We start from the raw sequence: 18,845 nt of genomic DNA, 5'->3' as shown, positions 1-18,845 counted from the left end.
ATGCTTAATTAATGTTGATAAAATTAAATGCATTTATTAATATCCATACTGTTTTGTGTTAATATTGATTTAATTTATTATTTAATTGTAGTTGTTTATATTTTATTAGAATTAATATTTTAATAATAGCTAATAGATTTTTTAATACTTCATTAACATTATTAACATAAATATTATTAATTAATATTTTGTTTTGTATTAATTTATTTTGATACATTCAAAATTTGATTAATTATTATATACTTTATTATTACTTTGTTATTCATTATATTGTGTACGTAATTAAGTAATTTAGGTAAAGTTAATAAACAGCTAATATGTATTCTTACTAACATCTTACCGTTACTCTTACCGTTCTGTTAATCATGGTAGCTTGATTATTATTTTAATAATTTTTTCTTATATATATATATAATTTATTGATTTTAATTTACAAATTTTGTTTTATTAGTATTATTATTACTGTTTTGTTAATAAATCAAAAACATAGCAGCATAATTATTTTTTATTTATTGATTATTATTTATTTAATTTACACACACATATAAAATTGATTGATTGATTATTTAATTTACATATTATTTTGTTAAATTATCCTTACTAATTATTTTTTACTGTTTTGTGTTAATTGTAGTAGCGTAATTTTTATTTATTAAATTTATGTGTGTGTATATATATATATATATATATATATATAATTAAATCAATAAATAATAAATAAAAATTATGCATATGTAAATAAAATAAATTATATATATATATATATATATATATATATATATATAATACATAAATTAAATAAATAATAATCAATAAATAAAAATTATGCATATATATATATATATATATATATATATATATATATTTTTTTTTTTTATTGATTATGTATTTTGCATATTTTGTTTAATTATTATTCTTATCGTTTAGTGTTAGCAGTAGCTTTATTATTTTTTATTTAATAACTGATTATTATTTATTTAATTTATGTATTATTATATATATATATATATATATATATATATATATATATATATAAAATTATTATTTAATATACAGTTATCACACACACATATAATTTATTGATTATTTAATTTGCATATTTTGTTTAAATAGTATTATAATAATTGTTTTGTGTTAATAGTAGCAGCTTAATTATTATTTATTTATTGATTGATTAGTAATTGATTTCATATTTTGTTTAACTAGTATTAATGCTAATAATATTAATACTTTAGAAATATGATAATATTATTAGTATTAAGGTTAAGGATAGCTTTGTTTTAATATAAAAATAGTTTGTTTCGTTTATTGAATATATGATTATTTACTAATAATAGTTTATTTTAATAAGTTTTAAAGCAGCTATTACATAATACTTGAATAAATAATGTTCTGAATATTTATTGCTATTCTTATTGCTTTGTATTAATAGCTTATTATTATTTTATGAATAACATCTGTTTGAACTCTTTGGAAAAGGACCCAGTGAAATATGACACTAAAGATCATTAGTTATCAAAAAAAAAAAAAAAAAAAAACGGTCTTCACAGGAACAATATTAATGCATCTAAACAAACAGTAGAGATGAAAGCAGACTGCAGCACATTTCATCTGAAGCACACGACTCCCTCTGAGCGAATCGACAAGGATACGGCGAATTAAATCATCCCTGCTGACTCACGCGCGCATAAAACCCTCCGCTGTAAGAGCACAGAGACCCTCGGGCTCATTCAGCAGCGTCACACCAGACATTTCACTGCAGGATGATCTGGAAAGAGCCTGTGCTTGTGTCAGAGGAAGAGGCTGTGAAGCAAACCCCATCTTTCACAACCCAAAAAAACAGCAAAATCCACATCATTACAGCTGCTTTCACTAAAGCGCACGCTCTATTGACCTCGTGCTTCCTGCGCAGATCAACCGCTCAGCGAAAAAGAGGGAAAGAGGAAACAGAGGAATGTCTTTTGTGCAGCTTTTGCACAGAAACACTAGGGTTGCATGTTTTAGCATGTCTCTGATTCCTATTACACAACACTGTTAACATGATAGTCTCTTTCACATGTCTGCTCTGCTTGCACAGATAACAATGTGTTGAGTAGTTATTTCTATTTGCAGCTTTAATCATAATCCAAGTGGTTTAAACATAATACACTACCAGTCAAAAGTTTTTGAACAGGAAGATTTTTCATGTTTTTTTAAGAAGACTTTTCTGCTCACCAAGCCTGCATTTATTTGATCTGAAATACAGCAAAAATTGTACAAATGTGAAATATTTTTACTATTTAAAATAATGGTTTTCCATTTGAATATATTTTAAATTGTAATTTATTTTTGTGATCAAAGCTGAATTTTTAGCATCATTACTCCAGTCTTCAGTGTTACATGATCCTTCAGAAATCATTCTGTTGAAAACTGCTGAGTAGAATTCTTTTTGATTTCTTTAATGAAAATCCAATATTAATTATTTAAATTACTAATTAATTAATTAAAAGTATTAATTTCTACATCCCCCCACCCCCCCCCCCCCCAAAAAAAATTATAAATTATACTGACTCTAGCTTTTGAATGGTATAGTGTATAATGTTAGAAAAGCTTTTTATTTCAGATAAATGCTGATCTTTGGATCTTTCTATTCGTCAATGAATGTTTTTTTTTTCTAGACTGGAGTAATGATGCTGAATATTTATCTTTGAAATCACAGGAATAAATTACATTTTAAAATATATTCAAATAGAAAGCAGTTATTTTCAATAGTAAAAATATTTCAAAATTGTACTGTTTTTGCTGAACTTTGGATCAAATAAATGCAGGCTTATTTTTTTAACAATATAACAATATAGTAATAAATATTGTATATTTAAATTATACATTAAAAGCAAATTAAGTAATTTAATTGTGCAATTTGTATTATTTTATTATTACAAATAATAATAATAATACTTTTTATTGTTATATTAATTAATTGGTTTGTGTTAATGTTAGTAGCTTGTTTTATTTATTACTATTTATTTTATTAGTACAGTTCTTAAATGTCTATTTGCCTTGTTTTCCAGGTATTGATTTTTGTAAACAAGATCAATTTACTTAAAGAAAGCACTTTAAGATATTATGAGACTTTTAGAAAAAAAACTTTATATATATATATATATATATATATATATCATATCGTATATATCGTATTTCTGCAGTACAATCATAAGCTCACCCATAAAACGATGATTACAGTGAAGTCTCACAGCGTTTATAACATCTTTAAATTAAAAAAAATGACTTGTTTAACCATTCGGTCAATGACTTTATCTAAGAAAAATTACAAACTTACTTCAGAAACACTTTTGGACTAGCAGATGGACGATTCATCAAAAAGTAATGGATATTCAGAACCTCTAACCTCTATTTTTCCAATTAGGAAGCAATTTGATCTAATATTACAATGTGAATGTCAAAGCAAACTGATCCCTAGACGTGAAGAGCATTTTTAAGGGATGTGTGATGTAAAGCGATGAGGCGAGACGTGTGTTGTTCATGTTAGTGTTCACTCGCTAAATATTACACAGCCGTGTTTGTTTGTGCTGCTGTGGCGGTATTTGCTCACAGATTATAGTCTCTGACTGAACGTGTCTGATGTTAGTGGGTTTTATTAAGTGAGCCGCACTGCTTCTCCTTCAGTGCAGGAGCACAAATATGATCAATTCTGTAATGACTGCAGCATTAGTGCTCTGCAATGTATTACTCACTTGAAACCATTGGATAAATCAATCAACTCATAAAAAACAGAGGCTTCTGAAGATGTTTTTAAATGTTAAAATAATTTCTCATACTCTAGTTCAGTGGCTTTCAAACCCTGGGTCGCCAGGAGGATGTGGGGAAATTGTATACCCTATATATACAGCGGTGTGAAAAAGTGTTGGCCCCCTTCCTGATTTTTTTTTTTTTTTTTTTGCATGTTTGTCACACTTTAATGTTTCAGATCATCAAACTAATTTAAATATTATTATAAAACGGTTAGTTCCATTCCTCAATTCTGATTGGTCAGCAGCTGTGTTGTATTCATCAGAGCCATATAAAAAGAGAGTTGCGACACTCCCATAGGCTTCCATAGGAACTGAGGAATGCGGAAGTAAAGCGTGTCATGGAGCGGTCAATAGTTCCAAACAACCAATAGCTCCTCCATAGAAGCCCATTCATTTCAGCGCTTCTCAAGCACAGTCGCAAGTATATTGAAGAAATTACTGCATTTCTTTACATTTTAACGCATCAGTTGACCTCTCGAAAAACTGGCCAATAGTGGTGTTTTATGAAGCGTGTTATAGTTAATGTTTATCGTTAAAAAATAAACAGTTAAACTGTAAATGCAGCTGGATAACGTGAGAAACACCGTAATAGCGACCATAACCAGATACTAGTTGTCATATTTTTATGTTTTTAGTCTTTCTACAATCTTTCTCTCACTGTAGGAGGTTGAATGAGTTTCAGTGAAGACTGCATTCAAGAAACACGATAAAAATGTATGCTGAATGCAATTCGTTGCCTTGTGTTTTTTTAAACATTATTTTCATCTTTTCTATTATGTTAAATGCCATTTTTGCTTGCCTTTTATAATATTCACTTATGTTGTATATTTGAATATCATAAAACGAGAGTAAATTACTTTTTTTTGTTTAACATTAAATCGTTAAATCGAAACATACTGTATAAAAAAAAGAGTGTTTGATCATGTCCAAATACACATGCAGATGTATTTAACCTTAAATATTACACTAACTGTAATCTAAATACTATATTAGAAAATGTTATCTTTTAAATGGTCAGGATCATTATTGCACATATTAAGTACAAAAAAACCTCCTCAAAATATTTACTAAATAGAACTTAACTATATATATTACAGTTATTTAATTGAATAAAAGTTACACTTAAGGTGTTTGGTCACATTTGACTGCCAAAGAGTATGAGAACATATTAATTATGTCTCTTTATCACTCCCCAGAATAAAATGCGATTGTAAAGCGTATTCAGAGAAGTTATCAATACACAATCAATGCACATTATGTGTTAATAATTACTCGAAATTGCTGCAAATATAGTAAAACTGCTGTCTATCCTATTTAACTCCATTCAAACACATTGACAGCGCGGAGCTGTTTGGAACTATTGAGAGCTCCATGAACCACGTGACCGTGCGGCGGCGAGATCAAAGCGTGTCGCAACTCTCTTTTTATATGGCTCTGGTATTCATGATACGGCACTGCTGTGACCGCTTCACTCAACGGTTTTGTGTATCATTGAACCCCCTTAGCAACCACCCTTAGCAACGTAAACACAGCTGCAGCAGTTAGGGACTACTTTTTACAGCGGAAGGCAGTTAATGATTTTACTTTATGATATATATATAAATTAATATATATTTTTGATTTTAATATTTTTATTGTGTGGTAACCGTTTTATAAAAGCAATAATGTACTTGAGGCCACGCTGTATCATGAATAAATTACGGCTGAAGGCTAAATTACTCGTACCTTACTGCTTAAATCAAAGACAACACAAGTAAACACAACATGCAACAAGCTTTTTATTATGAAGGGAGAACAAAATCCAAACCCACATAAAAGTGGGTTGCCCCCTAAACTTCATAACTGGTTGGGCCACCCTTAGCAGCAACAACTGGAATCAAGCGTTTGCGATAACTTGCAAAGAGTCTGTTACAGCGCTGTGCAGGAATTTTGGCCCACTCATCTTGGCAGAATTGTTGTAATTCAGCCACATTGGAGGGTTTTCCAGCATGAACCGCCTTTGTAAGGTCATGCCACAGCATCTCAATAGGATTCAGGTCAGGACTTTGACTAGGCCACTCCAAAGTCTTCATTTTGTTTTTCTTCAGCCATTCAGAGGTGGATTTGCTGGTGTGTTTTGGATCATTGTCCTGCTGCAGAACCCAAGTTCAATTCAGCTTGAGGTCACCAACAGATGGCCGGACATTGTCCTTCAGGATTTTTTGGTAGACAGCAGAATTCATGGTTCCATTTATCACAGCAAGTCTTCCAGGTCCAGAAAGCAAAACAGCCCCAGACCATCACACTACCACCTCCACCATATTTTACTGTTGGTATGATGTTCTTTTTCTGAAATGCTGTGTTGTCCACAGAGTATTTTCCCAAAAGTCTTGGGGATCATCAAGATGTGTTCTGGCAAAACTGAGACGAGCCTTTATGTTCTTTTTGCTCAGCAGCAGTTTTCGTCTTGGAACTCTGCCATGCAGGCCTTTTTTGCCCAGTCTCTTTCTCTCTTTCTTATGATGGAGTCATGAACACTGACCTTAACTGAGTCAAGAGAGGCCTGCAGTTCTTTAGATGTTGTTGTGGGGTCTTTTGTGACCTCGCTGCGCTCTTGGGGTAATTTTGGTCGGCCGGCCACTCCTGGGAAGGTTCACCACTGTTCCATGTTTTGGCCATTTGTGGATAATGGCTCAGTCCCAAAGCTTTAGAAATGGCTTTATAACCTTTTCCAGACTGATAGATCTCAATTACTTTCTTTCTCATTTGTTCCTGAATTTCTTTGGATCTCAACATGATGTGTAGCTTTTGAGGATCTTTTGGTCTACTTCACTTTGTCAGGCAGGTCCTATTTCAGTGATTTCTTGATTGCAAACAGGTGTGGCAGTAATCAGGCCTGAGTGTGGCTAGAGAAACTGAACTCCGGTGTGATAAACCACAGTTATGTTGTAACTTTTTCACACAGGGCCATGTGGGTTTGGATTTCGTTTTCCCTTCATAATAAAAAATTTCATTTAAAAACAGCATGTTGTGTTTTACTTGTGTTATCTTTGATTAATATTTAAATTAGTTTGATGAACTGAAACATTAAAGTATGACAAACATGCAAAAAATAAAAAAATTAGGAAAGGGGCCAACACTTTTTCACACCACTGTGGGAGTCAATTTAAAAAGGAAAAAATAGGGTGGCTCTTTGAAAATTGTGTGTGTGTGATTGCATATTTCAGCCTAAGCAAATGAAAGTCAATGGCCTTTTCCAGTCATTTGTGATTACTTCTACGCATTTTTGTGTAATTAATATAACAATAAAAATAATAATAATTATTATTATTTGTAATAATAAAATAATACAAATTGCATAATGAAATTACTTAATTACATAATTTATATATATATATATATATATATATATATATATATATATATATATATATATATATATAATTTAAATATACAATATTTATGTAAATATGACTATAAATATATTGCTAAATAATTCATCATGTATATTATACATAATTATAATAATGTTTTTTTTATTCTGTATTTATAATGTAATGTAATAATCTAATTATTATTAATATAATTACTATATAATTAATTTAATATTTATATAAGTATTTATTGTTATTATTACTATTACTTGTAAAAGAATATAATAGACACCATTTTAAAACATTTAGACCAATTAAAGTCAACTTTCCCAGTCATTTGTAAAATTATATTATTCGGTTAGTATTTATATAGATATTATAATAAAATGTATATATTAAATAATTTTTATAATTAAATATATATTATTATATAATTTTAATTGAACATTTATTATGTAATTTTACATGCAACATTTATATACTTTTTTAAAATTCTTATTCAGTAATCAAAAATGAATGGAAAAGTGTATATATACATTTATATATATATAATATTATTATTATTTGTAAAATTAATTATATTATTAATCTTATTAATTATTATTCCATTAGTATTTAGATAATTATTTTAGTAAAATGTATGTATTTAAAAAATTATGTAGTTAAATATATATTATAATATGTTTTTATTTAACATTTATACACATTTTTATTGTTATCATCATCAAACAAATCCCATTTGTGCGAGTTAGTAAGAATAAGCACTTAAATATATCACAGAGAGAGGGGAAGACTGTTCATAATCAGCGTCTGACGTAACAATCATTACATCCACTGCTGAATCATGCAGGATTTAATATAAAGCTACACTTGAGCGTTTTAGTTTCTGTCTGTGCAACAGCAGTAAAAAAGAAAATGCTCAACTCTCAGTGTTAAAGTGCATTAAGACACACGTGACGCGCTGCATGAGCTGAAAATCCAAGCACGCTTACAGGAAACACTGTGAGCGCTAATAATGGATTTGACAGACATGACGAGCTGCATGAGGCGCCTGAGAGACAGTCATGATGGATTATTGTTCAAATCATGCGGCTTTCGTCCTACATTAATGCAACAAGTCTCTCCTGTTGAAACCAATATGAATTATGAATGACGGACCAATTCAATATCTCAGCCGGTGTTTCTGCACCGTCACTGAGAGATGATTAGAATTCTTATTAATATTTTTTTAATTTTTATATTTAATTTAGTTCGTTATATTTTCCATTTTTATTTTTCATAGTTGTAATAGTTGATTTATTTTAGTTATTTGTATAACATTTTTATAATTTAAGATTTTTTTAAGTTTTAGATTTGTTTATATATATTAGTTTTATAAAAAATTTTATTTTAGTTATTTTTATAATGATGTTTTAAATAAAATAAAAAATAATTAAAAAATTAATAATTAAAATGTTCAGGTTTAGATTTAAATACAAATAAATAAATTTATATTTAAATATATAGTTTTTTATTTTAGTTATTTGTATAATTTGTAATGATTTAACATTTTTTTAAATGTTTTAGATTTTATTTAATACATTTTTATAGGCATAGATTTAAGTTGACAGATTTTAGTTATTTGTTTCTTTTGTAATAATTTAAGAAATATAAAACAAAATTACAAAAAACTGTTTTAGAAGTTTATATATAGTTTTATTTTTTCAGTTTTAGATTTAAGTTTGTATATATAGCTTTATTTTTTAGTTACTTGTATATTTTTAAATAATTTACTTAAATATTTTTTCTCATTTTAGTATTAAGTTTCTGCGTGTATATGTATATTTTTATTTTGTTTATTATACAATTTGCAATAATTTATTTAATTTTTTTTTTCCATTTTAGAATTACATTTGTATATATATTTATATATATTCTTTGGTTATTTATATAACTTGTAATATTTTTTCAGTTTTAGATTTAACTATATAAATCAATAAAGAAAAATATATAGATAGTTATTTTTATTTTAGTTATTTGTATATTTTTTTCAAATAATTAATTTTATAAATAATTACTTTTTTTCAGGGTTAGATTTAAGTTTATATATACAGTTTTATAATTTATTTAATAAATAATATTATTTAAATATTTAAAAAAAAAATTTTGTTTGTTTTAGATTTATGTTTATATATAAAAAAACAAGTGCAAGCCACACATATGCAGTCACAAAACACATATGTCATAAGGAATCAAGAAAACACTGGTAACACACACATAAGCATATCCATATGTTTGTGTGTTGTCTCATTGTGTGTATTTGCTGCAACTGCGACACGTCTATGATAAATGTACTGCATCATAGAGCAATTAGATTATGAAAATTTGTCCCACAAACACACCCAACGCATCAGTGACACTGACAACACACACGATGCGCGTTCACGTACGCCGATCGCGGCTCATTATCGATTACGGGCGATAAGTGTTTCGGTGTCGGTGAACAGCGCCGTACCTCTGCCGCTGAGCTCCTGCAGGGGGATCGTGTCCCCTCCGCCGTCATACGGTAGATACGGGTCGGCGGAGTCATCCTCCACACCGATCATGGCGCTCCGGGGATCACAGACGAGCTCGAGCAGCACCAGCTGCAGCCGCGGCCATCATCAGATCAGCAGCGAACTTGCGCTCGAGAACCCGAGCGTGATTGCGTCACCGCAGCGCGTCGATGCGGCAGCCAATGACGTCAGCGCGTCTCGCTTACGTCGAGTTTTGTTTACTAGCCTGTACCGCTCATGAAACGCTAAAATGATATTACGATTTCTTCACGTTTCATATGTAAGAGACTTCTCTTAGATATCGGAGATGAATAATAAAGACCATTTCAAAACCTTTAAACCAATGAATTTCTATTGCTTTTTTCAGTCATTTGTGATTTAAAAATTATTATGATGTTGTTATTATTATACAATCAATATTTAAATAAATTGTATATATAATTAGACACTTATAACTTATATATATATATAATTATAATTATTAATAATAATGTACATTTAATATATCCATACAATAATGTAATATTTATATAGATATTGTTATACTATTAATTAATAATTTGTACACACACACACACACACACACACACACACACACAACTAACATTATTTTTAGTATTATTTAATAAAACAAACATTACACACACACACACACACACACACACACACACACACACACACACACACACACACACAATTATATAAATTATTTTATTTATTCATTAAATATAAATGTTTAATTTATTTTACATTATACACACACACACACACACACACACACACACACACATTACAGTATTGCAAAGTTGTGGTTTTCCATATTGATTCAGGAAGGAACAGTAGTTTCCTACTTGAGCACAGCTCAAGCCAATCATTAAATACACTCAACAACTACATCTGTTCACTGCCACCTGTCACACACACACACACACACACACACACACACACGCACACACGCACACAAGCACCTGGCACCTTATTCAGTGCCCAACAAAGTAGACCGCCTCAAAGTAATCTCAGATTCACTCCAGTATCTAGAACAGAGCAAGAATCAGCAGCAAACACATCAAACCTGACCAAACACACACAAAATCTCCATTTACCTTTAGATGCAACCCTGCTGTTGCCAGGTAACCGCTCTGAACCATGTGATCAAGTGGTCACCCATCGGCTTTCACGACGGTGTTTAAATCAAAGCAGCAATCACAGTCCCAATCCAGTTTGTGTTTTTAGCTAAACACATGGACACCGCTCACTGGAAACACCGGCACGACCCGCATCTGACACGTCGTCACACTACAACAAGCGTTGTAACTCAGTCCAAACTTCCTGAAACGCCGCCTTCATGCTGACAGAGCAGCCAAACTGGTTCCCATGTGTCATTTCTTTCTTTTCAGCCAAGACATGTTTTAACTCAGATGTTTCCGGTCGGACTGGCTGGTTACGTCAGGTCAATTTCACCTGATTTTCCCATCGTTCTCTGCTTGTGTGTCAAACTTTCTCTCAGCGCGGTCCTCTAGGTTTCTAGGACGCGTCGGCCAGAGAGAGTCTGATAGGACAGAGATTGTTGAATGACACTGAAAGGCGACTCCTTGCTGTTACTCGGACACAAAAGCTCTTGTTGTGAGTGATCCAGCAAACAAAGGTCTGCCAGGCTGGACTCTATGCTGCTGCTGAGAGACTCATGAATAATGAGCAACCCAACTCACATCTCATGCAACAAATACACTCTTATGACCTTCGGATGCACGACTCTAGTTTAATACATGTTTTCATCCCACTGCTTTAATAATGACACTCTGTGTCCTACAGTCAGAAACCCAACGGAATTCATACTTTTATTCAGCAAGGATGCATTAAATTGATCAAAAATGACAGTACAGATATTACTAATGCTACAAAAGATTTTTGTTTCAAATAAATGCTGTTCTTTTGAACTTTCTATTCATCAAAGAATCTCAACATAAAAATGTCTTAAGCAGCAAATCAGCATTTTAGAATGATTTCTGAAGGGTCATGTGACACTGAAGGCTGAATGATGCTGAAAATTCAGCTTTGCATCGCAGGAATAAATTACGTTTTGAAATATATTACAATAGAAAGCTGTTTTTTTTTTAATTGTAATAATATTTCACAATTTTACAGATTTTAATTGTATTTTTGATTAACCGTTCTTCAGATCCAAACAAGGATGCATTAAATTGATCAAAAATGAGAGTAAAGATGTTTGTGATGTTGCAAAAGATTTCGGTTTCAAATAATTGCTTTCTATTTATCAAGGAACTTAAAAATAAAAGGTTTCTACAGCAAATCAGCATATTTGACTGATTTCTGAAGGGTCATGTGCAGTGTTGGCAGTAACGCCGTTTAAGTATAACGGCGTTAGTAACGGAGTTCATTTTTCAGTAACGGAGTAATCTAATTAATTACTTTTCCCATCGTTGCAACGCCGTTATCTTTACTGAGAATGTAAAGTGTCGCGTTACTAAAATTTGGTTGAATAAAGCGCGAGGTGTCATGCTTTGGCTACACATCAGCTGCCTGGAGAGAGCAGGGGTGGGGATGATGACACCGTTGCAAATGCGATGATGATTGGCTGGGTGGGCGGTGCCCTGCTCACGCTGTCTCAGTCACTGCACGCTCTGACTACCAACACAAGACAGCGTGAGTGACAATGGCGACGAGCCGGGGAAATTCAAAGGTAGCGTTCGCGAACTGGAAGTACCGGCACTACTTCTCGTTAATTGAAATTAAAGGCAAGAATGTTTATGTTACATGCACGCTATGCCCAGGAAAAAAGACTTTATCGACGTCTGCCTCAAGCAACTCAAATCTTATGAAGCACCTCACATCAACACACAACACACATGTGAACATTATTTATTTTCAATATTTAATTTTGTTACTGTACTGAATATTTAAGAGTTGGATAGTGTTCTGTTTATTGTGCAGTAGGCCTAATATACAGTTACAGAGATTTGCACTAATGGCCAGGTTTTCCTTTGTTTTTTTTTACCCAAGTTTACATTTGTGTGTCTTTATTTTGCACAATATTTATTTTTTATATGTTTTTATTTCTATGCATATCATATAGCAGGCTGCAATCTATTGAGCTCAAATAAATACCAAATGTTCTATAATACTGTATATAGTGTTTTTATTTTTCAATCAGTTAATATAAACATCTTTGATATTAAAGATGTTATAGAACGTAATAGCGTTATAGAACATAAAAAACAACGTCACAGTTACTTTGCTGAGTAACTAATTACTTTTACAATGTGGTAACTGAGTTACTAACTCAATTACTTTTTGGGAGAAGTAATTTGTAACTGTAACTAATTACTTTTTTAAAGTAAGATGACCAACACTGGTCATGTGACACTGAGGGCTGAATGATGCTGAAAATTCAGCTTTGCATCACAGGAATAAATTACGTTTTCAAATATATTAGAAATATATAGAAAGCTGTTATATTGAATTGTAATAATATTTCACAATTTTACTGGTTTCTTGACCAAATAATGTAGCCGAAAAGTGCCCCTTTACAATACTATTTGAAAGAAATCCATACTTTTATTCAGCAAGGATACATTAAATTGTTCAAAAATGACAGTAAAGATATTAATAATGTTACAAAAGATTTCTGTTTCAAATAAATGCTGTTCTTTTGAACTTTCTATATATCAAAGAATCTGAAAATAAAAGTTTCTTAAGCAGCAAATCAGCAAATTAGAATGATTTCTGAATGTGACACTGAAGACTAAAGTAGTGATGCTGAAAATTCAGCTTTGCATCACAGGAATAAATTACGTCTTAGAATATATTACAACAGAAAGCTGTTATTTTAAACTGTAAAAATATTTCACAGTTTTACAGATTTTAACTGTATTTTTGACCAAATAAATGTAGCCAAAAAGTGCCCCTTTACACTACTGTCTGAAAGAAATTCATACTTTTATTCAGCAAGGATACATTAAATTGATCAATAATGACAGTAAAGATATTAATATTGCTACAAAAGATTTTTGTTTCAAATAAATGCTGTTCTTTTGAACTTTCTATTCATCAAAGAATCTGAAAATTATAACTTGCAATTCTGGCTTTATAATGGGGGATGGACTGAAAGTAAAATTCTTGGCTGAAGCCGAACAAAATTACACACTAGTTTAAAGGCCAAACATGGTTTTTCAAGTTTTTCCCCCATGTATTTTGCCAATTTTTTTCACCTTTGCATAAATTAAATAGCCAACATTTGCTTTTTACAGTTTTGTCTTGCTAAAAAATCTATTACAAAACAACAATTTCAAAATACTAACTTAACACTGAACATTTTAACATTCTAGCAGACATTACAGCCTACCAACAAAGCACAATTTAACTTAAAAATAGTAAAAATAATCATCTTTGGCCATTTTTAAGACCCTCCTTCTTGAATCAGGCATGTGTTTTTAACGTACAAATAAATGCAGCCTTGCTGAGCAAAGGAGAATGCTATAATAAATGTATTAATAGAGCTGTGGTAATGATTGCTATCATTATTTTTGTCTTACTTGATCATTTTATTTTACAGAACAACAGTAAAATTACAATGCTAACATTTATGAATGCTGACTTTTATTTTTGCAGAAACCCACAAGAAGACCTACTTTTTGCTGACAGCAGCAGATTTATGAATGATTCTCATCACAGATTTTCCTGCGCTTTGGACTTTGAACCCTGGCTAAGGAGCTCATGCAGCGCTGTCAGGATAAATATAATTGGTGCGTGTATTAGACAACATAACGTTCTGTAGTTTTTTTTTACTAATGGTTTAAGGACATTTGGTGATTTGAGTCATCATACAGTAACCAGCAACAACCAACCCTTTCTTCTCATGGAAGACATGCGATGCGACACTAAACAGTCTCTTGCTGTTGGTTCTTGTAATGATTTTTGCGTCTTTCTCTGACAGTTTTAAATGCTTCCACACTGCCTACATGTTGCTGCATTAGTGCGCACCTCTATTTGATTGCGTTACGTCATTATTTGGTATAATTTATTGCTATTTTCGGACGAATAATTTCAGTTGCTGAACATTCGGTGCATCCCTACTTTATGAATCGCAATTGTGAGTTTATATCTCACAATTCTGACTTTTTTCCTCACTTGCAATAACCATCTTAAAATGAATACGGAAACAGGCTTCCATACTTAAAAGCATCTCAGATCACAATTGAAGGATTAGTTCACTTTCATAAAAACAATGCACAGATAATGTACTCACCCCCTTGTCATCCAAGATGTTCATGTCTTTCTTTCTTCAGTCGTAAAGAAATTGTGTTTTTTTTGAGGGAAACATTTCAGGATTTCTCTCTTTATAATGGATATGGATGGCGCCCCGAAGTTTGAACTTCTGAAATGCAGTTTAAATGCAGCTTCAAAAGGCTCTAAACGATCCCAGCCGAGGAGGAAGGGTCTTATCTGGTGATTTTCGAAACAAATTGACAATTTATATAGTTTTTAACCTCAAATGCTCGTCTCATCTCTGCGCAGCACATGTGAAGTCTGTGTGATTCGGGTAAATACAGTTAGGGTACGTCTAAAAACTCCCATCTCGTTTTCTTCCCTAACTTCAAAATCACCTTGGATCGCTGCAAAAGTACCGACATAGTGCTTGCAAATTTAACATACAAAGAAACTCAAACCCCCTTTACAAAAAAAAATTAAAAACAGCATTATAGGACAATTTTGACATTGAAGACATAAACAAGATGGGAGTTTTTAGACGTACCCTAACTGCATTGACCCGGATTCTGCTGACAACACATGCGCATTGCAGAGACAAGACGAGCATTTGAGGTTAAAAAGTATATAAATTGTCAATTTGCTTCGAAAATAACCGATCGTTTCGCTAGATAAGACCCTCCTCCTCGGCTGGGATCGTTTAGAGCATTTTGAAGCTGCATTTAAACTGCATTTTAGAAGTTTAAACTTCGGGGGGCCATCCATATCAATTATAAAGAGAGAAATCCTGAAATGTTTTCCTCCAAAAAAAAAACGTAATTTCTTTACGACTGAGGAAAGAAAGACATGACCATCTTGGATGACAAGGGGGTGACTACATTATCTGTGCATTATGAAAGTGAACTAATCCTTTAAGGTTTCTGTAAGTTCAGGCTCAGGCCTACCTGGAGACGCGTCCCCGTCGAGCAGGTTGTCGTCTTCGGTGGTGTGGAAGTCCATGATGACGCCGGCACCATCGAGGAGCTCTTCGTCGCTGCTGGCGCTGGTGATGCTGTTGTAGCTGTTCCTGCCGTAGCCTCTGTTGAACAACTGCTCAGACTCCATTTAGCAACACAACACCCTGAGAACAACAACACAGACAGACAGACAGACAGACAGTCAGGTGACGTGATTCAGCAAAACACACTGAGACATTTCCCTCAGCACAATCAGGATCCGAGCACTTCACAGATCCTTAGAGGACGAGAAGTGACACTTAAGTTATCTGTTTAGCTGTGCAAACATATGAGCGGAAATATCTTTAATGGACAAATTATTAGACATATGTGAAATTGTTTAACTTGACTGATGTATATATATATATATAACAGCTGTGTCTAAGGCAAAGCATTATTGTAGTAACAATAAACATATTTTGTAAGAAAACCACTGTTGCTATAGCAGACAGTTTATGTTACAATGGGGAGGTTTTTTTTGTATATCCTGTAAATATGAGCCACAGATCCAGACGGTCAGATACTTTTATTTAGTCCAATACTCTGGTGATTCAGTCAGTTTTATAAATAGATACAATATTTTTTTGTTGTTAAATAATCAAAAATCACACAAATAATAAAAAGAACAACTAGTTTATTATTATAATTATTACTACTACTACTACTACTACTACTACTACTACTACTATTATTATTATTATTATTATTATTATTAAATAAATATATACATAAATATTGCTAATTGTGTCATGCAAGTTTGAATAAAATAGCAATAATAATATTAATAATAATAATATTAATAGATGATATGTGGAAAAATAACAAAAATCTTTTTTATTATTAAATCAGTTTTATTATAGATATTACAAATAATATATTATGAATATTTAATAGATAAAAATGGAATATATTTATTACAAATCTTATATTATTATAAATATTTAATAGAAATAATTACAATAATAACCATTATAATAATACAAATTATTATTATTATTACATATGAATTGTGTCATTCAAGTTCAAATAAAAATAGAAATAATAATAATAATAATAATAATAATAATAAAAAGAATAATATCATTGTTTATTATAACAACAAATAAATAAATTGAGTACAGGTTGGAATAATAATCATTTTATAAAGAAATACATTTTATTATGCATATTATAAATAATATATTATTATGAGTATTTAATATAAATATAACAACAATAATTATATTAATATTGTTATTAAACAATGAATAAATTAATGTTAGACAGGTTTGAATAACAATTATCATTTTTATAATGAATTACATTTTATTATAAATATTTAATATAAATAATATTTACATTATTAATAAATAAATAAATAAATAAATGTTTTACAGGTTTGAATAATAATAATTATTTTTTTATGAAACAGTTTATTCTACATATTATAAATATTATATTTTAAATATTTATTATAAATAATAAATATAATTACACATATTTTATTATTATTATTATTATTATTATTATTACTACATATGAATTGTGTCATTCAAGTTCAAATAAAAATAGAAATAATAATAATAATAATAATAATAATAATATCATCATTGTTTATTATAACAACAAATAAATTAATTGAATACAGGTTGGAATAATAATAATCATTTTTATAAAGAAATACATTTTATTATGCATATTATAAATAATATATGAGTATTTAATATAAATAATAATAACAATAATTATATTAATATTGTTATTAAACAATGAATAAATTAATGTTAGACAGGTTTGAATACTAATAATAATCATTTTTATAATGAATTACATTTTATTATAAATATTTAATATAAATAATATTTACATTATTAATAAATGAATAAAGTAAATGTTTTACAGGTTTGAATAATAATAATTATTTTTATGAAACAGTTTATTCTACATATAAATAATATTATATTTTAAATATTAATAATAAATATAATTACATATATTTTAATATTATTATTATTATTATTATTATTATTTAAAAAGAAATAAATAAAAATAATAATCATCTTTATAATGAAATACATTTCATCATAAATATAACATATCTTTATGAATACTTGATATCAATTATTAAATAAATACTATGCGTGCCACGCAAGTTACATATAATAATAACGCCAATATCATTTATATGCATTTTTATAATTAAATAATTGTAGTACAGATTTGCAAAAAATAATATTTTATTATTATATTTAAATACATAATATTACAAATATTATAAATAATAATATAATAAATATAACTTGTATTAAATGCATGTCTGAATAATAAAAATAATAATAAAATGGCAATACAAAGACAACTAATAATAGATAATGCATAATCTATATTATGAACATACATACACATAATCAGAGGATTGTTGCAAGATCATGGTTGTGTCTAAATCACTGCTGTCCCCTACTGGACAGAGTCCTAATCCTTCATAGTGTGCTGAAAACAGCAGAGTAAATGACAGCAGCAAGTGTTGTGTGTGTGTGTGTGTGTGTGTGTGTGTGTGTGTGTGTGTGTGTGTGTGTGTGTGTGTGTGTGTGTGTGTGTGCACTGCGTCAAGAGTCATGTTCACTGTTTAACATTCAATCATTCAGTTCTGTCTTTGAAAAAGTACAAAGTACAAAGTCACCACTCTACTCCTGATGAAAGGGAACGTCTCAAACAGACAAAAACAGACAACGGATCTGAAATGAAGCTGGTGACTTACAGCTGGAGTCTCTAGTCGTCTCATAACAACACAGCCGTCCGATCCATAACAAAACTAATGGAGTTTACTTCTCGACTCAGTGTTTCTCTCTGGATTTCCTACTTCACTCTTGTTTGTCGTTCACTCACTTCCTCTCTCTCTGTCTGTCCTCTAGTTGTGTTTCTCTTATCTCTGTATCCCGGTGTGAGTTGAATCACGAGTCTCTTGTG

General features: G+C 30.4%; 1 protein-coding gene across 5 annotated transcripts in view; it reads right to left on the bottom strand.

Moving 5' to 3' along the window:
* clcn3 (chloride channel 3) overlaps positions 1-18,774 on the bottom strand; it is a 57,720-nt gene extending 38,946 nt beyond the window's left edge. For 3 of the 5 annotated variants that reach the window (XM_073836462.1, XM_073836464.1, XM_073836465.1), the window contains exons 1-2: positions 18,637-18,774; positions 15,849-16,024 (exon numbers count right to left, since the gene is read on the bottom strand). In XM_073836462.1, the coding sequence (XP_073692563.1) occupies positions 15,849-16,008 (160 nt within the window). In that variant the 5' untranslated portion in view covers positions 16,009-16,024; positions 18,637-18,774. Of the gene's footprint in view, positions 1-9,638; positions 9,798-15,848; positions 16,025-18,636 lie in introns of those variants that run through there. The other 2 variants (XM_073836463.1, XM_073836466.1) reach the window with 1 other exon arrangement.
* Between the last annotated feature and the right edge of the window lie 71 nt (positions 18,775-18,845).

This window comes from Garra rufa, chromosome 3 (genome assembly GCF_049309525.1).
Source record: "Garra rufa chromosome 3, GarRuf1.0, whole genome shotgun sequence".
NCBI lineage: Eukaryota > Metazoa > Chordata > Actinopteri > Cypriniformes > Cyprinidae > Garra > Garra rufa.
The sequence above is the reverse complement of the archived record's forward strand: the minus strand, read 5'-3'. Positions and strand labels throughout refer to the sequence as shown.